Genomic DNA, 23,260 nt, shown 5'->3' with positions numbered 1-23,260 from the left:
CCGCTTCCGGCTTCCCCCGACGTGGCCCAATCGGGTGCGCGCGGTGCCCCGCCGCCGGCTGCAGCGCCAATGAGGTCGCGCCGCGTCCGGGCCGGGGGTTGCGCGAGGCGCCGGGGCCTCGGGCCGGGCCGGGCCGAGCAGCAGCAGCACCAGCACCACCAGCAGCAGCAGCAGCATGGCGGCGGCGCGGGGGCTCGGCTGGGCTCTGGCCTGGCTGCTCCTTTCCTGCCGCCTGCCCGGCGCAGGTGCGTGCGGTGCCGCGGGGGAGAGGCGGGATGGGGGGTGGCGGCCGGCGCGGCCCCTCGGAGCCCGGGAGCGGGTAGAACCGGGGGGTTGCGCTCCGGCAGCGGGCTCACAGTGGGGTGGGTTTGTCGGCAGAGGCCGTGGCCGTGATGTCGGTGGACGTGGGCAGCGAGTCGATGAAGATTGCCATCGTGAAGCCCGGGGTGCCCATGGAGATCGTCCTGAACAAGTGAGCGGCTGCGCCTCCATCGTGTCGCGGTGCTGGTGTCGGGAGTGCGGCGGAGCTGCTGCGAGGGCTGGAGCAGCTCTGCTCTGGAGCCAGGCTGAGAGGGCTGGGTTGGGTCAGCCTGGAGAAGAGAAGGCTCCTGAAGGGGAGACCTGAGAGCAGCTCCAGTGCCTAAAGGGGCTGCAGGAAAGCTGGAGAGGGGCTTGGGACAAGGGCCTGTAGGGACAGGGCAAGTGGGAATGGCTTTAGCCTGCCAGAGGGGAGACTGAGATGAGCTCTTAGGCAGAGGTCTTCCCTGTCAGGGTGCTGAGGCACGCACTTTGTTGGCAAGTTTGCTCCTGGAATTTTCTCCGAATCAGTGTGCTAATACATTAATCGGAGTGGAAAGGAGTCACCTCTTACTGAGTTCTCGTGTTACGGGAAGAATAACAGTGTGCCCACCACGGCTTCCACTGTGAACTGGAAAGTTGTCTGTCTGGTTTTAGTAAAGCCCATGGTTTGCCCGTGTCATGAGGGACACCAGGAGATGTGGAAGCTGTGAAAGGAAGTGCTGCTGTTGCAGCACTTCAGGTAAACAGAGGCTGCCTTCTCTGTAGGTGGTATGTGAGCATCTTCTGAAATGGGAATAGTGCCCTTACTCACTAGGGAGGCTCTGTATGGAATGCTTGCCTGTTTCAACTGGTTTATTCCCCTTTCTCCACACAGGGAATCACGAAGGAAAACACCCGTGGCTGTTGCTTTGAAGGAGAACGAGCGTCTCTTTGGTGACAGTGCACTGGGAATGGTGAGTTCTTGTTGCTCACTGTGCCAACTGCAGTTCCTGTATGCAGAGTGCGTGTTGCCACTGCTGGGTCCTTTGTGATAAGTGAGCTAGGAAGTTTTATTTCTTCCCATCTCCTTGGTGTTTTACTGGCTTCTTGTGTACTGGTCATGTGCTCCCAGCTCCCGTAGCAAGGGCTGTTCACCACATAGCTTGGGAGAGGTTTGTCTGAGAGCAGCAAAGCCACAGCAGTGCAGGTGGGTGATGTGCTTTCTCTTTCCACAGTCTATAAGGACCCCAAGGGTGGCGTTCAGATACTTCCAGGATCTGCTGGGTAAGCGTATGGATAACCCCCATGTGGCGCTGTACCAGTCCCGCTTCCCAGAGCATGAACTGGTGAAGGATGAGAAAAGGCAGACTGTTATCTTCAAGTTGTCCCAGTAAGTGGCTGCTTCAGGGTTCCTTGTGGGCTTTAGCTACCAGGCTGGTACAGCTGGCTCTGTTGTTGCTGTAATTCTCTTTCCTGTTTGTTTCTCATAGGACTATACAGTACTCTCCAGAGGAGATGCTGGGGATGGTCCTGAACTATTCACGGGGTCTGGCTGAGGAATTTGCAGGTCAGAAGGCTTTAGCTATTTCTCAGTATCTGTGTGTGTTGTATCATATAGGATTTGAGTAGGGACTGAAGCTGTTTGAAAACCCATGGGTTTTATAAGCAGGATGTTGGGTCTCATCAGCTATGGACCTTAGCAGCTATGGAGTCATGATTTGTTTATAATATGCAAGTTTGGGGGTCTTAGTCGTATTCTTGGGGGCAGGCACCCCAGATCCCACCCAGCTTTGCATTGAAGAGTATCCTGACATGAAAGAGTCATCAGCAGAAATGCAGCTCTGTAAGGACACAAAGTCTGCTTGGACAGAGAGTTTCGTCCCTAATGATCCTGGTTGCTGCTGCAAGATTGATTCTGTACAAGTCTTTACCTTGGACTCTCTGGCTTTGCCACCAGTACCCACCCCATTACAGTGAGTCTTTGCCACGTTGCTATGCTGGTGGAAAAATGTGTTCCTTGTGACTCTTTCAGAGCAGCCCATCAAGGACGCAGTGATCACAGTTCCTGCCTATTTCAACCAGGCGGAGAGGAGAGCGGTTCTGCACGCCGCTCGCATGGCTGACCTGAAGGTGCTGCAGCTGATCAATGACAACACAGCCGTAGCACTGAACTATGGAGTGTTTAGGAGGAAAGACATCAATGCCACCGCCCAGGTAGGTACAGCTGGGAGATACAGAGAGTCCTGAGCAAGTGGTTGCATGTGGGGGAGGAAGTGCAGGAGATAAAATCAAAAGCACTTGAGCTAAAGCGGACTCTGCTAGTCAGCCAGTCTCCTGTTTTCACGGGCTCATCAACAAGGCAAAGAAGAAACTTAAAGAGCAAAGCTTTGGGTTTTGATCTGTGGAATGGATGAGTAAAGCTTTCCTGTCCGCTTGTGTCAAATATGACCCTGAGCATCTCCTGCGTTTGATCAAAGTAAGAGTCCTGTGTAAGGGTATAAAGCCAGTCCAGGGAGCGATAGTCTTGGCCTGTATCAAGCTCGGAAGGCTGTGGGTTCTTTCCTTATTCATGGGGGATATCCAGGTGTTTCTGCTTCACCGTCCCAGCTTCTCTTTTCAGAATATCATGTTTTACGACATGGGAGCAGGAAGCACCGTTTGTACTATTGTTACCTATCAGACAGTGAAAACTAAGGACTCGGGAACCCAGCCTCAGTTGCAGATCCAGGGCATTGGGTAAGAATTCAACACGAGCTGCACAAAACCCACAGGTCTCAGGAAAGAAACCACTTTTTTCATGGTCTCTTCTAAATGTAGGATTTGGCAGTGAGGCTTCAGCACAGTAATTTGGGTGGCAGAGTGGGAAGTGTTTGGAGCAAGAAGGCTCCGGTTGGTTGTAACTCTGGTATCACTGTCTTGCGGGGAAGATAACTGAGAACTTCCAAAGGCCCAGCAGGGAACCAGTGTACTTAGTTTGCTTCAGGCTTGTGTTTTGACAGCCTCAAGGCCTTGATGCTTAATTTCATGTCATATAATCTTCTAGAAGTAGAGTGTGTCAGTCTGGAGAAGTCGAATGTCCTTCTAGAGGAGAGTGGAACCGCAGTGCACTCACACGGTGCCAAACATGGAGCGGGGTGCTGCGAATACCCAGCCCGGCAATTTTAACTCCAAAGCACTTACACTGCTCTGGCTAAGAAAATACCTGGGACCTGAGGCAGTTACCCGTTAGCTTCTCAGCTGTTTGACGTGCTTGGCAATAAGGCCTTTACTGTAAATACACTGACATTTCCTGCTCAGAGGCTGTTGTGGTGGTGAATCTTTCTTTTCTTTGTTTCATTGTGACGTGTTATTTCTGAAACAACCTTTATTCTTTCACAGTCCATCACAGCTGATAATAATGCAGCTACTTTTGACCGCTTGCTGCTCTGCGTATCTGTGAAATAAGTTTGTATTTCAACCCTGTTTAAGTTGCTACATCTTTACATCTCTGCTTATTCTTTTGCTCAGATTTGACCGTACTCTTGGAGGTTTAGAGATGGAGCTTCGTCTACGGGACTATTTGGCAAAACTCTTTAATGGTCAGCACCCTTCAAAAGACGTCCGAAAGAATCCGCGGGCCATGGCCAAACTGCTGAAGGAGGCCAACCGCCTGAAGACCGTCCTGAGCGCCAATGCTGACCACATGGCACAGGTCTGGCCTTCTGCCTTTCTGCTTTTGTAGGACTGAGGGGTGGTTGGGGCAGGGACGGAGCTGTGGAAACGCTGTGCCTCTGCAGCGCTGGTGTGCTGAAGAGCATCACTCCTGGTGTTCTGGGGGGGCGGTGGGGTCAGCACTGGTGGCCCCTCAACCTTTCCCCACTTGGTAGCACTGGTGACTGAGTGAATGAGTGAACTGGAGGAGAGGTATTCACGTGGAGTTTGTTAAATAAACTCACTTTGGAAGCCATCTGTTACATCCACATTCCTGTTGTCACCTGAGCAATGGCAGGGTTCGGGTCCTCAGTGTGTTTAGGAAGCTGGAACTGTCTGCACCCTGGGCAAGTCAGGCAAAGTGAATGCACCACCAGTAATGTCATTCTGGCTGTTATTTTTCTGGGCAGATCGAGGGACTCCTGGATGACATCGACTTCAAGGCCAAGGTCTCAAGGCAAGAATTTGAGGATTTGTGCTCTGACTTGTTCCAGCGAGTCCCAGGACCTGTGCAGCAGGCTCTGAGCAGTGCCGAGATGAACCTGGTAAGTTTAAGGGAATGCATTAACAAGCCTGTAGTTAATAAGTGGGGAGCTGCTGCTGCACCATGATCAAGGCGTCAGTGAATGTGTTGTCAGCACTGCTGGCAGGTACAGATGCCTGCTGTTGTTGTGGAGTGGTGTTGGTGCTGCAGAGAATTTACTTGCTGCATTGTTAAGCAGGTCCATCACGGCTCCCTGTGCTACCCACCAGAAACAAAGGGCTTGGAGGAGGGAGTTCTTTCAGTTATAAAACTTTACTCTTGGGCTATTCTGATCTCGCTCATGAAGCTTTAACTCCAAGAGCCTGGACACGGAGCTACTGCTGTTCAGGCTTCCCCTGTGAGCGCTTCCTTTAGAAACCCCACTGCAGACTGCGGTTGGGCCAAACGTGATGCAGTCCTTTGGAGAGACTCACTGCATTGTTAAATGCTCACTTGCAGGGTGCCAGGGCACTCTTGAGCATCTTTTGGCTCTGGTGTGCAATGCAGGACACTGAGTCACCTCTTAAAGTCTGGGTTTCGTCTGTTCTGGTCCTGCTTGCTTTCTGAGTCACTGCCTCCTCTGACTTTAAACTATGGTCTGTGTAATTTTGAAGCAAGTGACTTGAAGCAGCAGTCGCATTGTCCCTGTTTGACAGGCCTGACTCCACATTCCTCCTGTTGGTGTAGCTTGTGTCAGCCTGTTTGAGATCTGTCAGGCCTTGACCTGCACTGGGACTGCAGGATGTAGTGTGGGTGTTTTCAGAGCACCGCATCAGTGTGTGGTGACTGGGGAAGGACGCATAAGGAAGCCCTGAATTTAGCTGTCCAAAATTGCTTTCTCAAGACAAGGTGACTGTTTCCAATCCCTAGGATGGAATTGACCAGGTGATTCTAGTTGGCGGTGCCACACGAGTCCCCAAAGTGCAGGAAGTTTTGCTGAAAGCTGTGGGCAAGTGAGTATGTGAGGCCCCCTTCTAGTCTGTCTCCTATTGACAGCTTGCTGCTTGCAGCAGTGGTTGCAGAGTTGACACCTGTTGCTTTTTGCTCCACAGAGAAGAACTGGGCAAGAATATCAATGCAGATGAGGCTGCAGCTATGGGTGCAGTCTACCAGGCAGCTGCTCTGAGCAAAGCCTTTAAGGTGAAGCCTTTCATTGTTCGAGATGCTGCTGTGTTTCCTATCCAGGTAACCCTTGGCTTGCTTTCTTGTGTGTGGGGTCTGGGTAAATGGGGCTGTGCTGGGAGAAATGTTCCAGGCAACCTCCCAGTTTCCTTCCAGCAAGGAAGCTGTGGAGATATTTGTGCCAATCTTAATAAAGCAAGCAGAAGAAAATCCTCTGTGTTACACAAATGTAATATCCAAGAAGCTGGGTGCATAGGAACATTAGCTGCTGAGAAGCACTTGTTGTCCCCTGACTCTTGTGTGAGGCAGAGCAGCCAAACGCTACAGAAACCTCTGATGTGAGATGCCACAGAGGAAGTCTGGAGTTGCTGAGATGCATTTTCTGTTGGTGACGCAGGTGGAGTTCACTCGTGAAGTTGAGGAGGATGATAAATCCAGGAGTTTAAAGCACAACAAGAGGATTTTGTTCCAGCGCATGGCACCCTACCCGCAGCGCAAAGTTATCACTTTCAACCGCTACACAGACGACTTTGAGTTCTACGTCAACTATGGAGATCTGTCTTTCCTGACCCACGATGACATGCAGTGAGTTGAGCCCAGATCGTTCTGTGCTTTAGCAAACCAGACCATGGCCACTTGCTCTGTGCATTGTCCGTCACTGCAGCCGTGACTGTGGAAGGTGTTTAGCTGTTCTGCAGCGTTGTTATCCTGAGTTTTCTCTCTGCTTTTTGTCTCTGTGTTGTCAGGGTTTTTGGTGCTCTCAATCTCACTACCGTGAGGCTAAAGGGAGTTGGAGACAGTTTCAAGAAACACTCGGATTATGAATCCAAAGGCATCAAAGCTCACTTCAACATGGATGAGAGTGGAGTTCTAAGTCTTGACCGGGTGAGCACCATCTGTTGTGATGTTTGTCAGCCTATGTGTTTTCCAGTTCTGTCCCTCTCTCCGGTGTTGCTGGTCCCTGCTTAAAACTAGTTCTGTGCTCCTCTTTCCAAGGTGGAATCTGTGTTTGAGACCTTGGTGGAAGACAAGCTAGAGGAGGAGTCGACGCTGACAAGTAAGTGCTGAGCTTTGGTATTCATATTGACTGTTGTGGTTTACTTGGAGTGGCTGAGATAACTGCGGGCACACTGTTTCCTTGGGTTTGGGGTGTGGAAGTGAAGCAGCCACAGCCTCTGATTGTCCAAACAGCTCCAAAGTACTTTAAAGCACTTTCTGAGTGGCTGCTGGATGCTGCCAGGAGCTCAGAAATGTCATACGCTCCAAAGGTGGCCATGGCATGCATTGCAAGCAGGAGTTGCTTCCTCTTTGTGCAGCCACAGCTGCTGATTTCAGGAGGTCTGTCCTGAAGGGAAATCCAGCATCCACAGCCCCACAGCATTCTCCCATCTTGCCTGGGTTGTGATGCTATGATCTGTGCTTTGCATTGCTCAGGTTCTAGAGCACAGATTTCCCCTGTATCTGCGTGTTTGAGGTGAACGGGAGGTGCAGAGATGGCTTCTGCAGCCACAGGTTGGAGCTTGAAGCCTTTCAGTGGAAGTTGCAAATTTTGGGTCACATTACAGCAGTGGTGGACACCCCGCTTCAAGTACACAAAACCACAAAGTGAGGCCAGGGAAGGATGAGTTTCTGGAGTGCAGGGAGCTAACTTACACCACCAGGGGAGCTCCTTGGTGGTCATTAGGGCTGTGGGGGGAAGAACTGAGGGCTGATGGTGACTGTCTTCACCCTTTGGGATTTTCTTGTCTCCTGTTGACAGAACTTGGAAACACCATCTCAAGCCTGTTTGGGGGTGGTGGCCCAGCAGCAGAGACCGGAGAGAACCTGACAGACCCTGTGCAGGTGGGTCCCAGTGGGCAGGAGGGAGCCCATGGGTGTTGCTCTGGCTGCTGAAGAGGCAGTGATTGATGTAGGCAGGACTGAAGGTGTCTTGACAGCACAGGAGGGGTTTAACTGGTTTTAGAAAGTGTTGTATTCCTCTTGAGTTTCACTTAATGTGTGTTTAAAGAAGGTTGTGATCTTTTGCTGGGAAGTCCAGCTGGGGTGGACTAATGTTCCAGGACTTGTTTCTGGGGAAGTCTCTTGTTTCTAGATTGTCCTGGTGCTCTCTGGATAAGCTTGAGCCCAGATGTTGCCTGTGCAGGTGTCTGGCAGGTTCCTTGCTTTACGTACAGTTTTTGCAGAGAGTTCTGTCGTCTGTGAAACAAACATTTACATGGAATTTCTACATTAAAAGAACTGGTTTGGTTTCCCCTTTGCTTGCCTGTGGTGACCAGGAAGAAGAAGAGAGCCTAGCAGAAACAGGGAAAGAAGAGCAGGGAGAGAAACAAGACCCAAAAAGCAGTGCGGAAGGTGCCAGTGAAGAGCAGGGAGAAGAGAAGCAGCAGTCGTCAGGCCAGGCAGAAACTGCCCCTCCCAGAGAAGAGTCCCAGCAAAAGGAAGAAGGCGAGAAGTTGGAGTCTCAGGTGAGCATCACATTGAAGGAACAGGACTGTGATTTAGGTGACTGAGAAGTGGAATTTTCTGGGGAGAACACTTCCCATTTCTGTCCTGTGCTGGAAAATGTTGGAGAACCTGCAAATCTGTTCCCTCACCTGAGAATGTACTTTTCCTGTTACAGGATCCCAAAGAAAATAGAGAAACTGCAAAAGAGGAAGAACCGTCCAAAAGTTCCAGTGACAGCACAGCTACCAAAACAGAGGAAGAGAAGATCAAAGCACCCAAGAAGCAGAAGCTTGTGCATGAGATCACCATGGAGCTGGATGTAAACGATGTGCCTGACCTGCTGGAGGACGAACTGAAGAGCTCGATGAAAAAGTATGTTTGAAATGGCTCTGCTGGGCTAAAGCTCCAGATAAAAGAAGTGAATTGCCTTGGAATGGGGTGGCTCACGTAGCACTGCTGTCATCAGAAGCTGATGCATATGATGTGCTGCTCAGTTACTTTTGATTTCTATTCTCTTTCTGTGCTAGACTCCAAGACTTGACGGTCAGAGATCTAGAGAAACAGGAAAGAGAGAAATCGGCCAACAGCTTGGAGTCATTCATCTTTGAGACCCAGGTAAGAGAGGGATATAAAGAAATGAGATTGCCTGGAGAGCAGTGCAAGTGTCTTGTGCAGCTTGGCTGATATGTATGCTGGGAGCTGGGAGAAGCCGGTTTGAAGAGCCCAGCTTTCATCTTTCAGTCATTTTTCCATTACCTCTAGGCCTGCCAGGCCCATGTGGACTTGATATAAAAGGAAGACTTTCGCAAAGCATATGTAACACATTAAGCTTTAGGTTCACAGTATCTCTTGTGTGTCCTCATCTGTGCATTTTGGAACAATTGCACTCAGGCTATAAAGAAGCTACAGCTTCTGAAGAGCTGCTGTGCAGAACAGGCAACTAATGTTAAGTGCATGCGAAATTACAGTTTTTGCAGCTTTACCATCGCATGCCTGGTGTGCATGTGTCTATACACCTGCTGTGTTACCACCATGCTCCTGGTAATGCTGGGAGCAGGAGCTTGGATTTGGGTGGGTTAAGTGAGGATCTCCTGGCCAGTGCAGGCAGCACCCCAGGAGTCCACGGTCTGGCCCGGTCACAAGGGGGTGACTGGGTGGTTTTATGCTTCCACACTCAGTGATATTTGACAGGAGGGCTTGCTTTGTTCTTTGCAGGACAAGCTTTACCAAGAGGAATATCAGTTTGTCTCCACAGAGGAGCAGAGAGAAGAGATTTCCAAAAAGCTTAGCGAGGCTTCCAGCTGGATGGAGGAGGAGGGTTATGCAGCTGCAACTAAGGTACTGCTGCGTGTATTCAGGATGCCAGGCGCTGTCCCTGACGTGGAAATGACCACACAGGCTGACTGAGGATCGATCCACCTTGATCCTTTGTAACCTGTTTTTTGCAAGCTCTCGTTTCCCCTGTGCATTATGCATAAAACAAAATACGAAGTTCTTGCAGCCATGTGTGCATCTGGAACAGCTTCAGCAGTAACCTGTTGACTCCGCATACAGCTTAGTCGCATGGCTCTTTTTACTGTAGTGAAATAGTGTATTTGATAGAGAGAATGAGAAATCCGGCAGTTTTAACTTCTGAGGCTTACCGTGTTAGACAAACTGATTTGTCTCCTTTCCCCTCTCCCCTGTTTGCAGGAGCTGAAAGACAGGCTTTCAGAACTGAAGAAGCTTTGTAGGAACCTCTTCTTCCGTGTCGAGGAAAGGCGGAAGTGGCCGGAACGCCTGGCTGCCCTGGACAGTCTGCTCAACCACTCAACCATCTTCCTCAAGTAAGAGCAAGCTGCTGGGAAGGATTGTTGTGCAGCTGGTAATGTAAGAGATGCCAACAGCATGCAGCTGGATTGAGCATGGTCTGGAAAAGGCGACCAAAACCTTCCTTGCTAGTGCTGAGCTGTGCAGAAGGTGTTAACGAAACACCCAAGCTCTGTTTAAAATAGGGGACGGGAAGTCTCCACTTTACACACTGTTTGCAATCAGATTTTTCCCTCTTGGTCTTACGGCCTTAGCCTTTCCCTGTTTTTCTGATCTCATGATAGCTGCATTTGCTGGCTCTGTGTTCCATTCTTAGCATCCAGAGATCGGTTAGGACTGTGTCTCCTGCAGGTGCAAGAGACATAAGTGTAAAATGGACTATTTGCTTGGTGTGTGCAGTGGTATTTCTCTTACTGTACTTACTGGAGCTGTAAACACTTGAGTTGCCCAAGTACAGTCTGATTGGTTTTACAAAAATAAACCTCTTCTCTTTAAGGGGAGCCCGAATGATCCCAGAGTCTGACCAGATATTCACAGAGGTGGAACTGAGTACACTGGAAAAAGCCATCAATGAAACAACGGTAATGAAGGATCAAACAGTTCCTGTGGAGGTGGTGGGGGGGTGGTTTGGGTTCTGTTTCCTGTCCTGGCCTTCCACTGAAGGCCATGGGATAGAGTGTGCACCTTTTGTTTCTGTGCCACCAGCAAAGCTTTTGTGCATTCTGGCGTTTTCTAATGCCCAGCTTGAGCCCAGACTGCTTTGGAGGGATAATGGGTTTTGAGTTGTATGCCGAGACTCATCTCCAGGAGTGGTGGTTACCACTGTACCCAGTTACAGGCTCTAAAAGCAGTTGCTGGGTTTTGAGGGGTTTGTTTCTTTGTTTTGCCCCACATCTGGGTAACTAAGAAGCTGGTGGGAGTGTAGCAGGGAGCAGTGTTATCCTGAGTAAGTTAGAAGGTCCACGAGCAGCCACTTTGGGATACTGTGATATACAGGGGTTCCTGGAACCCAAAGGATTTAAAAGCACTTTTTCCTGTCGCTCCTACAGATCTGGAAGAACGAGACGCTGGCTGAACAGAACAAGCTCTCTCCCACTGAGAAGCCCATCCTGCTGTCCAAAGATATAGAGCTCAAGATAGCAGCCCTGGACAGGGAAGTGCAGTATCTTCTGAATAAGGCCAAGTTTGCAAAACCCAAGCCCAGAAAGGAGAAGAACACAACGAAAACTGATTCAGGCAGGAATGCTACAGCAGCCTCAGAGCCCGAGAGCACTATCCCTCCCACGGAGGGGAAACAAGAAGGTAAGGAGCAGGTGGGGGATGTGTATATACTTCTCTTGTGGTTTAAACCCAGCCTGTAACTCAGCAGCATGTAGCCATTAGCTCACTCCCCCCTTCCCCATCCAGGGCAGGATTTGGAGGAGGATCAAAAGCAAGTAAACCCCACAGGTTGAGATAAGAACAGTTTAATAATCAAAGTAAAGTAAAATATAGTGATAGTAGAAATAATGCCAACAATGATGATAATAGGAAACAATAAGAGAAGCAATGACAGCTCAGAAAATAAAGTGATGCACAGCACAATTGCTCACCACCTGCCCGAGCAGCAATCAGTCCCCTCTGGGTGAATCCCCCCCAGTGCAACACGCTCATATCTCCAGTGAAACGGAGCTAAATAAATTAAGACAATAGTTAACTGTAGGAATAAATGATCCTCTTAATTTTCAGAGGTAGCTGGGGAAATCTAGCTGTGGCAATGTCCTTTTCCCCTCACCAGTGGCTTGGGTGCTTTTCTGTGAAGGAACAGAGAGTATTTATAAACTTCCTGGGAGGGTTAATCAGTATCTGTCTCGCTGGCTGGCTGCCTTAGAAGGAAGATATGCCATCAGTTGTGTTCTGGGTATCCAGAGCCAAGCATTCATGTCCTGTCCTGTGTCAAAGAATAGAATGAGGAAGGTTTCTGGCTTAGATGGACCCTAGACAAGAAAAAAATCTCTTGGGACAGGAGGACTTTGTGAAGTGTGTCAGAAGCCTGGGTTCTGGGCACGCTGGTCCTTTTACATCTGGCAGCTGTTTGGCAGCAGAGGTCCCTGCTGGCTCCTCTGGCCTGAGTATGAGACCCCGCTTGCGGTCACGGCTCCAAAGGGGCCTGGCCTTTGTTGTGTAACCAGTGAATCTCCAGGACTTCCAGGGATGTGAGGCCTGGCAGGCAGAGGCAGTGAGGGATGAGGAGCAGTTTGGTGACACCTGAGTGTCACAGAGAGACCCATTGTGAGAATGGGTTATTGCAGTCCCGCTGAGGAGCCACAGCTTGTTTGTAAACCTCACCGCTGGTGGCCTCCTCTGCCTGCAAGTACCCTGCTCTGTATTCTCTGTTCACTTTTGCTTGTTTCTGCTTTAGATGTAGACAAACCTGAAGATATTGGTCCAGCTGTGGAACCTCCTGCAGCTGAGCAAGTAGCGATAGACAGCGAGCCTGGATCAGACTCCGGTGGGTAAATGTTTGACTAAGCCTGAAACTCGGTAGCTGCAAGTGCAAGCTCTCCGCATGCTTCTTCCCCTAGTTTTGGCTGTAGGAGGCAGTGGGGTGGTAGAAGCCCCAGCTGCAGATTGGTTGTTAATTGTGCAAGGAGGAAGACACGAATTTGGATTCCTTATTGTTCCCCTCTTCACGGTTCAGCATGAAGTTCTGGCCTGCTGCTGCCTCCTGCCCCAGTAGCCTGTGTGGCTGCAGTTCATAGCCAGCCCTGAGCTGCATGCCTGCCTTTGCTGAGGAGCTGATGTGCAGGCATGTGTTTGTTCTGTCATGTGAGGACAGCAGTGTTCTCAGCAGGAGGGCAGGAATGGCTTCAGCGCTTTGGAGCTGAGTGTCAGTCCCCAAAGCTTCTCCCTGACCTCTGTACCACAGAGTGAGAGCTCGGTGTGTACCTGGTGAACGCCAGGGCCTGCTTTGTACACTGTAAATGCTTGCGGTGTGTGACTGAGTTTACTTCATTACACAGGGTCCAAAGGAGAGAAGAGAGAAGCTGGAGGAGAGAGCAGGAAAAACGATGAGTTATAACACCCCTGAGATCCCACTAGTGTCAACAGCTATTTATTTCATGGTTACTTTCTTGTTTTTATCACGGACATGGCTAGTCATGGTGTAAATGGAACACAGCCACCAGTCTGACAGCACAGTGGGATAGAGATGTAAATTTTTATTTCCTTTCTGGGGATTTTGCCGCTACTAACTTAGTGAATTGGGGTGGTTTTTTTGTTTGTTTTCGTTTTCTTACGTGTTTCAAGGTGGCTCTTTGCCCACTGAGAATTGTCTGTTTCTGTGCAGAAGTCACCAAAGTGACTTTGCTGTGGAGAGAAAGCTGTAAAGGAACATCTGGAGCTTAGGGAGTAACTTGGACCACAAACTCTGTGCCACACCCCTTCTAGGGAAGATAAATGGGATCGATGTAGGAGCATTTGTCGCTGAGACGGTGGTGTCTCTGCATGTGAGGCCCTATCTTAAAGGGACTGTGTGATTCCAATGCTGGGGTGTTTCCTCATTTGGACTTGTTGGAAGGTGCAGCAGACGCAGGGGGCGGCCGCTCGGTGCTGCACGATACGAGGGTGTGTTTCCCACAGGTGGTTGTTAAAGTCATCTCTGTCCGTGCGCTGTAGCGGAGCCCGAAACCTGGGGCTGGCAGAACGCTTGTGTAGAGCTGATGGGAAAATAAAGAGCTGGGAAGGGGCAGCGCTGGTGGTGAATGGGCGGGGGGCGGAGCGCGGCGGCCAATGGCAGCGGCGGGAAGGACGGACCGGGGCTGATTGAGGTGAGCCTCTGCCAATGGGAGGCCGGGCCGGAAGCGGGCCGCGGGGCGGGTCCGGGCGGCCAATGGGAGCGCGGTCCGGCGCGCTGGTGGGCGGGGCGGCGGGAGGTCGCTGCGGGCCGCGGCCGCTCTCGGCGTTGCTGCCGGTCCCGGGGTCGCTGCGGCCGCCGTTGCCCGGCAGCGGAGCAGCGCGGCGGGATGGCGGCGGGCGGGTACGGGCGGTACCGCACGGTGATCTTCGCGGCCATGTTCGCCGGGTACACGCTCTATTACTTTAACCGCAAAACCTTCTCGTTCGTCATGCCCGCCGTCATGGCCGAGGTGCCGCTGGGGAAGGACGAGCTGGGTGAGTGCCGGTCCCCGCGCTGCCCCCTACCCCCGCCCCGCTGCTCGCGGTAACGGGCTCTCACGGGCGGGCCCGCCGCAGGTCTCATCACCAGCAGCCAGTCCGCGGCGTACGCCATCAGCAAGTTCGTGAGCGGCGTCCTCTCGGACCGGGCGAGCGCCCGCTGGCTCTTCTGCTCCGGGCTCCTCATGGTGGGCTTGGTCAACGTGGCCTTCTCCTGGAGCTCCACCGTCACGGCCTTCGCGGGGCTCTGGTTCCTCAACGGGCTGGCCCAGGGGCTGGGCTGGCCGCCCTGCGGGAAGATCCTGCGGAAGGTGAGCGCGGGTGCTGGGAAAGCTGCTCTCGGCTGCTGCGCTGCAGGAACGCGAGCTCCAGATCCAGAGCGGCTCCTGCCTGTGCTGCCTCCTTCCAGCCAAGGAGGTGGAAGTCGCTGGGAGCCTGCGCAGCGATTGTCCGGGTGTGAGGGTCTGGGTACTGTGGCAAGGGTGGGTCCCCAGAGCTGCTCGGGCCCTGCATGCAGGTGCCTTGGTTCTAGTGCTAGCTCGGTTTGAGAAGTCGCGTCTCGTGGTGGCAGGCTTTCTGCGCTGCGGGAATCCAGCCTGAAGGCAGAGGGCTGCCCGGCTCCCCGCTGTTGTGGCAGTTTGCTGCTGGGCAAAGGGCGATGAGCAGAATTCCATCTGCACGCTCAGGGAGCTCGGGAATTGCAAACCCCAGAATGTCCGGGTAGGAAAGCGGGTAACGTGTGGAGGAACAGCGGGAGCTGAGCCTCCAACTCATGTGTGTGTCTGGGGCCGGATTGCTTGGCGCCTTTGGGCAGAAGGCAGGGAGGTCAGCTGTGTGCGTACCTCTCTGTAAGGCTGTAAAATCCAGGAATGCATGTGCTTGCAGGATGGGGGGGGGGGGGGATTGAGAACTGCCCTGCTCATCTGTCTGGCCAGAAAAGAGCTGTCCAGAAAAGGACACACAAAGGAAGGGCCCAAATCACAGAAACAACAGAGTGTGGGCTGAAGGCGTGTGTGAATGGAGCCCTCGGACGTTTTCCTGCTGACAGCAGCCACCCCAGCAGTTCTGGCTCTGAGAGCACATTGCAATGCAGAGCCGATCATGCCTGGTTCTTAGCAGGGAGTCCTAAAGTTACCCTGCGACTCCCCGCGTATCCATGTGCAGTGCTGTGCCAGCAGACCTCTCCAGGAGGACGCTGTTCCTGGCAAGGGGGTGTGCAGAACCCTGTGCTCCAGTTTGCCTATCCCGGACCATGTCTCAGTTTCATGGTCTGTAAATGGCAATGCCTTGGAGCCACGTGGGGTTCCCTGCAGGACTCACAGTGGGCACTGCCTTTACCTGAGTCTGTGGTTCTATGGGCACCTGCAGTGCCCCAAACCCGCAGCGTGGGTCTCAACCGTGGTGTTCAGGTGCGGTGTTGCTCTCTTCCTCAGATCTCATGCCCTTTTTCTCGTTGTTGCACAGTGGTTTGAGCCGTCGCAGTTTGGGACGTGGTGGTCAATCCTGTCTACAAGCATGAACTTGGCCGGAGGCTTAGGCCCCATTGTTGCTGCTCTCGCGTCCCAGAACTATGACTGGCGCGTGACTCTGTCCTGCTCCGGCTTCATCTGCGTGGTTGTCTCTTTTGTTTGCCTTGTCCTCATTAAGAATGAGCCGTCGGATGTGGGGCTGCCCAACATTGACCAAGGAGCCAAGAAAGGGAAGAAAGGTGAGCAGGAGGCTTCACTGTAACCGGGTACCCGCGGTGCCTTCTGTGTGTATTCCAGCACAGGTGCATTGCTCCCGGTGTCCTGAGCCCTCCATCCTTCCCAACTCCCACAGTCACCACGAGGTGGGTACGTGCAAGGCCCTGTTTTCAGCAGCTTTATTCTGAATGCTGGAGTTCTGAACCAAGCCCAAGTGTAATCTTACAGGAAGGGGACTGTGTCTGGGCTACAGCAGCACAACAGCAGGGAATGCTTCCTTGAGCCTGACCTGCCTCTCCATGCTGGCAGAGGACAAGCAGCTCTCCCCTTACCCTGTGTAGGTTCTCCTGACCCCTGGCATGCGGTGGACTCTGCTCAGGGTTTTGTGTCCTAGCCTAGGACAGCTAGTTAGTAAATGTTTGTTCAGACCACTGAGTATGGTGCTTTTCTGAAAGCAGAACAGGTAGAGGGGAATTGCAACACAAGTTTGCCGTGGGATTTGAGAGGCCGGTGGAAACTCAGCCTATGTTCCTCACTGTCCTGCGATGCCCAGACTTGACCTCCATGTGTAAGAAAGCAGTATTGCTTCCCCAGAGCCTTTTCTGGGGAGGCTGGGTTACGTTTGTAGGCGCTTCTCACAGACTGAAGCAAAAATCGAGGGAAGACCTGAAAGCCAGGATCTTGGCTTGGGTCTGTGTAGTGGCTGTCACAGGCACTGCTTAAAGCATTAGCACAAAGTCTGGAGGAGCAGACAATTTCCCTAGCAACCTCTGCAGAGGGTTTATTGGCAGCCACAACACAGAACGTGGCTGGGAGGAGTGTTTTGATTCTTCTTTTGAAATCCTGAATGAATGTGGAATAAATTGACGGAAAAGATTCGGGAATCGCAGCAAACCCAGAACAAGGGGGAGGTGAAGCCATTCATTTCCTATGAATATCTCTCCTTATGAATATCCTCCGCTGTAGGGGTGTCCTTGTGCATGAATTCTGCTCGCAGATCGGTAGTGCCGCTGAGCTGCTGTGCTTCAGGCTGTGTAATGCTCAAGCAGTGGTAACGCTTTTCCTGATCTTCCTCGCAGGTTCCTCCAGTGACAACAGCACTTTGACAGAGCTGCTGCTCTCGCCGTACCTCTGGGTGCTCTCCACAGGCTACCTGGTTGTTTTTGGAGTGAAAACGTGCTGTACCGACTGGGGACAGCTCTTCCTGATCCAGGAGAGGGGACAATCCATGCTTGTGGGTAAGCTGTGAAGATGCATTATTAAGCTGTGTGGCTGTTGTTGCCCAGAGCTTGTCTGGGAGCAGGAAAAGGACACAGGGATCTCTGTCCGAGGGGCTTGCTCCCCTACATCCTAACTGTCTGCATGGGTATATGTAGGTATAGACATAAGTCAGTGCTGAAGTTACAGCCTCAGTGCCAGGGCCCTGTTGGAACTGGCAGACGGGCATCCCTGTACAAGGGTGAACTGGAGGGTCTTGTCCAGCAGAGCTGCTCTGAGCTTGCTGGGAGCTGACAGGGTTGAGCTGAGTCTAAAGCATGCAGCAGCTTCGTTGCCAAACCTGATGGCCTGTCCTTTGCTTCACCTGTGTTCTAGGTAGTTCCTACATGAGTGCCTTGGAGATCGGGGGTCTGGTGGGAAGCATTGCTGCTGGATATCTTTCTGACAGAGCAGTAGCAAGAGTAAGTAACCTGGACCCTCGGGTGTGCTGGGCAGTTAACACAGCATTGATTTGAACTGCTGCAGATTTCCCCCTTCTCTAATACCCACACCAGCAGTGGAGCAGAACACTCCCCTTGTTCATGTTGCTCTGGAGATTCAGGGTACCCAGAATGCAGAGCTACGGAGCTGCTGCCTCATGCTACAGAGCAGCCGCTCTCAGTGCTGTGTTTCCTTCTTCTGTCTTCCCAAGCTGCTCTTCTGGAAGCAGTTCTGAGTCTAAACTACCCTGCTCTGAGGTGGGGCTTTTGAAAACCAGAGCATTCTTGTCTAACCCGTCTCTCTTCCTTCACTCAGAGGTGGGCTGGGAGGGACAGGACCCATCTCAACAGCTTCAGGAAGGTGCTCAGTCAGGCTGGTACAGCTGAGAGATAGGCCCGTAGCACCTCTGCTGGGTGCATGAGGACAGCTGCCAGACACCCTTTTTGAAGATGTGGGTTTAGGATGTTTGGTCTGTTTTATTTGTTGGCTTTACTGTGCTCTCCATGTTTCCCTGTTGAAGGAGATCTGGTTGTTGACAGCTGTCTTCTGGCTGAAAAAGAGCCTGCATGAAAATCCAGTGGTGGCATCTGAAGCCAATTCAGGGTGGAAGTAGGGTGCAGTTGATAACAGAAGTATCATTTATCACTAAAAGCATCTTGTTTAGCACAGCTGGACTGAGGGCAAACTAAACTGAACCGAGAAGCCTTGCTGAAAGGTCCACTTTGGCTCACATTCCATGTGTGTGAGCAGGCAGTGTGGATGGCATCAGGTACCACCAGTATAAAGCTAGAGTCCTTCCAGCTTCCACCCCCCGTTCCCTTCCCTCTGCTGCAGGTGGGTCTGTCAAGCTACGGGAACCCCCGGCACGCGCTGCTGCTTTCCATGATGGCCGGGATGTGTGCGTCCATGTTCCTCTTCCGAGTCACGGTCACCAGCGAGTCTCCCAAGGTAAGCCATGCGTGAGCCGCTGACCATACCTGGCCAGGGTGGCCTGGTGGCAGGGAGCCTGTTGTCTTCACCCTGGCCTTGTGGCACAGCAAAGCAGCCGCCCTTGGCCTGGGCTGGGCAGCTTCTGCCAAGGTTGGCTGGGATGGCCTTCGTTACCTGCTGTAGCGTAGACATGGCTTGCCTCTGCCTGCGTCATTGCTGGATAAATGAAACCTCTTCTCCTTTCCTTTGTTTCTTCAGGAAAATCACTTCTGGACTGTAGCCTTGCAACCTCTAGCTGACCTTACAGGCCTCAAGGAACATGAGGTTTCTGCCTTGCATTTTTCCTCCCTCTGCCTGTTTCTGCTTTTGCTGATCTGCCCTTTTCCTGTCCTGGGAGGTTGGTTAGCACTACAAAGCTTAAAACCAGGGCACTGAGATTACTGTCAGTTTTGTAACAGAAACCTTTTCGTGTAGTCTTTTGATTACACCGACTGACTGCTAAAAGTCTGGATGTAAAACTTGCACATTCTTATTTCAGAGGTTCTGAGGACATTTGCTCCTCAGTTGAAATGCACCCAGTTAAGGAGTCCTGCGAGTGGGCGCAGGAGGAATTATCCTGCTCCTGCACATGCCTTCCTGCTTGCTTTTCTGCAAGTGTTTTCCTAACTCTTTGTTTCTGTTTCCCATCTGGAAAATAAGATGGTATTTACTTACTTCTGCACGTCTTGAAATGGTGTTTGTAGTTCAGCAAGCATGCTGTAACCTTCAGGAGGGCAATTACCCTTTGCTGTCCTTTCACACGTGAGCCAGGTAGTTTTTTCAGAGCGTGAGCTAACACTGACGTTCAAGCTGTCAGGGCTTTTCGGTTGTTTTGTGTTTGCTTAGTAACAGAGGGATTATCAGATGGTGGCTTCTTGCAAATAAAGGTGTTCTGACCGGTCACTCGCATCTAAGAGGAGAAAAGCTTTTAGCTGGTGACTCCAGGGTTGCTTTAAAGTGACCTGATCCACACCTCTCCTGCAGTTTTGCCCCTCTCTCTTCAACGGTCTGGTTCTCGTGCAGACGGCTCCTGTTGTGTGAGCACGGGGTAGGGGCAGAGCTGTGGGAGAGAGGGGGTTCATGGTGGCCGAGAGCACCACATGGGGGCTGTCACAGGCTTGAGCTCTTCTGTCAGCAGGTCAGGGAGTCGGTGTCAGCCCGAAAATGTCAGAACTCCCCTGTACCGCGCGCAGCACCACGGTTGGGCGGCAGCTGCTGACTGACAGGGGAGGGTGCACGGATCCCGTTTCTGATCTTAACGTGTTTTCACAGCTGTGGATCCTGACCCTGGGAGCTGTGTTCGGGTTCTCCTCCTACGGGCCCATCGCCCTGTTCGGGGTTATCGCCAACGAAAGCGCCCCTGCCAACCTGTGCGGCACCTCCCATGCCATAGTGGCCCTCATGGCCAATGGTGAGTAGCGCCCATTTCCCTGAAAACCAAACAAAACCCACGTGTGTTCTTGCTGGAACATTGCCACTGCCGGGTGCCAAGCTCCCGGTCATGGGAAGCCTCCCAGGAGGCGAGGTGATAGAGCTGGGAGCCTCAGGGATGCTTCTTGCTGTGCCTGATGGGCTTTTGCCTTGTGCTTGAAGTTCAAACCATGCCTGAGAAATCTTTACACGTGCAACCCCAAGTATCAGCAGATCAAATTGAGACACGAGCATTGCTGGGTTTGTGTTTGTTTCTCCTTGCAGTTGGGGGGTTTCTGGCTGGACTACCCTTCAGTACCATTGCCAAGCACTACAGCTGGGCCACAGCCTTCTGGGTAGCCGAAATCACCTGCACAGGCAGCACAGTGGCTTTCTTCTTACTGCGCAACATCCGCACCAAGATGGGCCGGATTCCCAGGAAGGCTGACTGAGGAGAAGCTGCTCGGTGAAAAGGAGCCTCTCTCACTGATGGGAATGATGCTCGGATTTTTGTTTAACTGGAGTGAGTTTACCTATTGCTGCAACCTACATAAAAATATCTCAATTTCTCATTCACTGTCAGGTGCCAGAGGGCACAAGGTTCTTGCTGCTGATCACTTTTTCCCTCAAGATGTGATAATTCAGGTAGTTTACACAGGCAATGATTTTGCTGCACCTCCTCACAGCACTGCTGGGGAAGCACGCAGGCGTTGCAGCCTGAGCTCCTCTGCTAAAAGGACTCTGAAATGTCTGGCTTCAGGTGCTGTCACCTTGAGTTTTGTCCCTGCTGTTTTTTCTCTGTCATTAACTTTTTGATTCTGCTGAGCGCTCTGCCCTGGAACAGCGACAGCAGTGAATGGTGATGATTAGAGCTGGGCCTCTTGGCTCCTTTGAGAGCAGCGTGGCTTTAGCTTGACCCAGGATTAGTTATTAGGAGAGATGGAGGTGTTTTGCTCTGGAGAAGTGGAATGCTGGTGTGGTGCTGCGGTGGGGCTCTTGCAGCACCAGGAAACAGGCACGTTTCCAGGAAACCCTTGGCACTTTAGGGGAGAGCGTTTAGAGAAGCTCCTTCTATTGAACTGATCCTGCCCGGTGCAATTTCTGTGTGTGTTAATGATTTGCAAGGGAGGCAGCTGCTGCCATGGCAATGTGCAGCCAGCACTCTGCCCGTCAGCCTGGAAAACCCACGCAGCAGCAGGTATTGTGACAGCAGCTGCAGGGTTTTTCCAGGTCTCTGGAAAAACACCTGTTTTTAGTGTTGGCCTGTGTTTTGTCAGTACTTGGAGTATAGCCTAGGGTGGTTTTGGTCAAGAGCTGCATCTCTCATAGCTGTGGGCATGGGCTCAGGCTGCTTCCGAGTCAGCCTTAGCAGAGCCACCACTGGCAGCCTGCAGCACTTGGGGCCCAGCACTGTTTGCAATGAATACTCAGGTTTTTAACCAGGATTTAGTTGAATATTCTTGGCTTTCCCCAAAAGGATTTACTGCTTCAGGGCTCTGGAAGAGGCAGTTCTGCAGAACGTGCACACAGGTACTGTGCTGAACAGTGTGGTTGCAAGAGTAGGTAGCCAGCCTTAATTAAAACAGTGGAAGTGAATTACATTTTGTACTTAATTCTCTGATCTTGTATGTGAAATAAAAACGGAGCAGTGTCACAAGGGCTGTGGTTGTCTTAGGGAGAACGGTGCAGGCAGAACCACCCAAACCTGCTTATCCTCTTAGGGTGCTACTGGCACAAATTTACCCTGCCAACAGAAAACAGCCATCTGCTTCTTCAAGGAACATTTATTACTCCTACATAGAAACCCTTTGCAAAACCATAAGTTAGAGCTATACAGGAAAAATACATATGTACAGTTCTGAAATGAAAGCAAGCCATCAGCTGCAGTAATGCCACGGATCCACACCTCGCTGCCGTTCTTCACTGGAGGGCACAGCAGAATAAGCCTCTGTGGTCCTGTGTAAACAATCCTGACTAATCTTTTGAAGGTAAATCTCACAGCCGGGGGATAAACAAGTATCTTGGGAGATAGTGGCACAAGTCTGGGGGCTATGCAGTCTCTGATGTGAAGGAGAGGCCCTGCTGTTCAGGGGAGAGAAGAGTCAGTGCAACAAGCAAGGCTTTCTCTATGACCCAGGTCCAAAGGGTCCGGCTTTCTCTGCCACCTCCAGAGCAAGTTTCAAGTTCTGATCAAACAACTCGCATCTGAAAGAGAAAAGCAGAAGGGGGTGACTTTACCTATGGAACAGGTTAACAAAGGCAGGATCTCCACATTCTTCAAAGAGGGATTCCTAAGTCACGAGACTGTGACCTGCTGCTATCAGACTTTGGCCTGGCCATTAATTAAGGTTAAAGCTTCTTGTATGGGCTCAACTGTGACATTAGGGCAGGAGGGTTTGTGGAGAGGAGGAGTGCCTCCCAGTTCCCCAGGAGAGCAGCACCAGAAGGAGCACTGGTCAGTGCCCTGCCCCTGCAGCCATGTGCTGTGTCCTCCCCTTCCCTCAGCCCCTGGGTCTGCTCTGCCACAAAGCAGAGGGGCTGTCGGCATCTGTTACAGCACAGGCAGAGTGAGAAGGGGTTGCAGCTGCATTATCAAAAGTGGCCTTTTCTCTACCTGATGGGCATCTCCAGGGAGTAGAAAGGATTCTTCAAGGCGAAGTCAGAGTAAATCTCATAGATCTTGCGCAGAAGGGCGTCTATCCCCGCCTGCCTCGGGTCGGCAAGAACCATGAACTTGATCCCTGGAGCCATAAAGACAAGGGGTGGGGAAGGCTGCTCTCTGTGACAGCCCTGGCCAGGCCAAGCAGTGCCGTGCCCAGGGCTGAGCTGTACCTGTCAGCGTCTGGAAGCAGTGCAGCTTGAAGGTGTCTGTCTCCAGCATCTCGATCCCGGAGCTCCCGACCTCGGGGGACAGCTGCGACCCGATGGCGAACAGCCTGTGGGGAGAGGGTCCTCAGTGCCCCCACACCCCCCGCCCTGCGCCCCGGTCCCGTCCGACCCGCGCAGCTCACGAGTGGAACATGGAGGCCAGCATGAGCTTCTCGTTGGAGGAGAGGCGGTGGCGGCCGAAGCGGATGGACACGGGGTAGTTGGCGGGGTTGCCCAGGAACTCCAGCACGTCCTTCCCGTCCGCCGTGAAGCGCCCGTTGACCTCGGCGCCGTTGATGGCCAGCACGGCATGCCCCACTGCGGGGACAGCGCGGGGTCAGCCCGGCCCGGCCCGGCCCAGCCCAGCCCGCTGCCCCCGGCCCGCCCGCCCGCCGGCCGACGCACCGCGGATGCCATCGCGCTGTCCGAAGGCCACGACGACGCGCTCGTCGTGCGGGCGCAGGACGAGGTCGAGCGGGAAGCTGAAGGTCTTCTCGGTGTCGGCGCGGGGCGCGTAGTGGTCCAGCTGGTAGATGAGCCCGCCCGCCTTGTTCACCACGTACACGCTGAAGATCGCCATGACAGCCCCAGCCCGCCCACCGGCCGG

At 52.4% G+C, this 23,260-nt stretch overlaps 3 protein-coding genes and 1 long non-coding RNA gene across 5 annotated transcripts; 3 read left to right on the top strand and 1 right to left on the bottom strand.

The window, feature by feature from the left end:
• The first annotated feature begins 140 nt into the window (after positions 1–140).
• On the top strand, positions 141–13,394 carry HYOU1 (hypoxia up-regulated 1). Its single transcript, XM_061368237.1, has 24 exons — positions 141–245; positions 379–472; positions 1,175–1,253; positions 1,515–1,669; positions 1,770–1,846; positions 2,312–2,493; positions 2,900–3,015; positions 3,787–3,970; positions 4,380–4,514; positions 5,363–5,445; positions 5,545–5,677; positions 6,012–6,199; positions 6,361–6,499; positions 6,611–6,671; positions 7,374–7,456; positions 7,891–8,079; positions 8,235–8,431; positions 8,587–8,674; positions 9,275–9,397; positions 9,752–9,885; positions 10,365–10,449; positions 10,918–11,170; positions 12,270–12,359; positions 12,871–13,394. Exons 1-24 carry the CDS (start codon positions 176–178, stop codon positions 12,927–12,929), a joined length of 2,997 nt encoding a protein of 998 aa, XP_061224221.1. The 5' UTR covers positions 141–175; the 3' UTR covers positions 12,930–13,394.
• Positions 13,395–13,770: 376 nt separating this feature from the next.
• On the top strand, positions 13,771–21,442 carry SLC37A4 (solute carrier family 37 member 4). 2 transcript variants are annotated; one of them, XM_061368233.1, is made up of 9 exons: positions 13,771–14,020; positions 14,102–14,334; positions 15,488–15,731; positions 16,788–16,946; positions 17,302–17,387; positions 18,241–18,354; positions 18,595–18,660; positions 19,648–19,786; positions 20,071–21,442. In XM_061368233.1, the coding sequence occupies exons 1-9, from the start codon at positions 13,873–13,875 to the stop codon at positions 20,235–20,237; spliced, it is 1,356 nt and encodes a 451-aa protein (XP_061224217.1). In that variant the 5' UTR covers positions 13,771–13,872; the 3' UTR covers positions 20,238–21,442. The 2 variants fall into 2 exon arrangements, with proteins under 2 accessions (XP_061224217.1, XP_061224218.1); XM_061368234.1 differs by lacking the exon at positions 18,595–18,660 and having other exon boundaries at positions 13,776–14,020.
• LOC133220293 (uncharacterized) lies at positions 18,667–19,273 on the top strand. Its single transcript, XR_009727689.1, has 2 exons — positions 18,667–19,146; positions 19,193–19,273. It is a non-coding gene; the product is annotated as an uncharacterized LOC133220293 (long non-coding RNA).
• Positions 21,443–21,554: 112 nt separating the features above from the next.
• Positions 21,555–23,248, bottom strand: TRAPPC4 (trafficking protein particle complex subunit 4). Its single transcript, XM_061368235.1, has 5 exons — positions 23,059–23,248; positions 22,797–22,971; positions 22,618–22,721; positions 22,400–22,526; positions 21,555–21,990 (listed from the first exon to the last, which is right to left on the bottom strand). Exons 1-5 carry the CDS (start codon positions 23,231–23,233, stop codon positions 21,912–21,914), a joined length of 660 nt encoding a protein of 219 aa, XP_061224219.1. The 5' UTR covers positions 23,234–23,248; the 3' UTR covers positions 21,555–21,911.
• Positions 23,249–23,260: the final 12 nt, after the last annotated feature.

The sequence above is a fragment of the Neopsephotus bourkii genome, unplaced genomic scaffold, assembly GCF_033783945.1.
Source record: "Neopsephotus bourkii isolate Nb327-2 ecotype Australia unplaced genomic scaffold, CSIRO-AGI_Nbou_v1 NB_1433, whole genome shotgun sequence".
Taxonomy (NCBI): domain Eukaryota; kingdom Metazoa; phylum Chordata; class Aves; order Psittaciformes; family Psittacidae; genus Neopsephotus; species Neopsephotus bourkii.
The sequence above is the reverse complement of the archived record's forward strand: the minus strand, read 5'-3'. Positions and strand labels throughout refer to the sequence as shown.

Coding starts and splice junctions, on each gene's coding strand:
- HYOU1 (XM_061368237.1), top strand. CDS start 176: ATGGCGGCGGCGCGGGGGCTCGGCTGGGCTCTGGCCTGGCTGCTCCTT. Junction 3,971..4,379: donor ATGCTGACCACATGGCACAG/GTCTGGCCTTCT, acceptor TTTTCTGGGCAG/ATCGAGGGACTCCTGGATGA. Junction 5,446..5,544: donor TTGCTGAAAGCTGTGGGCAA/GTGAGTATGTGA, acceptor TTTGCTCCACAG/AGAAGAACTGGGCAAGAATA.
- SLC37A4 (XM_061368233.1), top strand. CDS start 13,873: ATGGCGGCGGGCGGGTACGGGCGGTACCGCACGGTGATCTTCGCGGCC. Junction 17,388..18,240: donor CTGACAGAGCAGTAGCAAGA/GTAAGTAACCTG, acceptor CCTCTGCTGCAG/GTGGGTCTGTCAAGCTACGG. Junction 18,661..19,647: donor CAGGCCTCAAGGAACATGAG/GTTTCTGCCTTG, acceptor GTGTTTTCACAG/CTGTGGATCCTGACCCTGGG.
- TRAPPC4 (XM_061368235.1), bottom strand. CDS start 23,233: ATGGCGATCTTCAGCGTGTACGTGGTGAACAAGGCGGGCGGGCTCATC. Junction 22,722..22,796: donor CTGGCCTCCATGTTCCACTC/GTGAGCTGCGCG, acceptor CTCTCCCCACAG/GCTGTTCGCCATCGGGTCGC. Junction 22,527..22,617: donor CTGCTTCCAGACGCTGACAG/GTACAGCTCAGC, acceptor TTATGGCTCCAG/GGATCAAGTTCATGGTTCTT.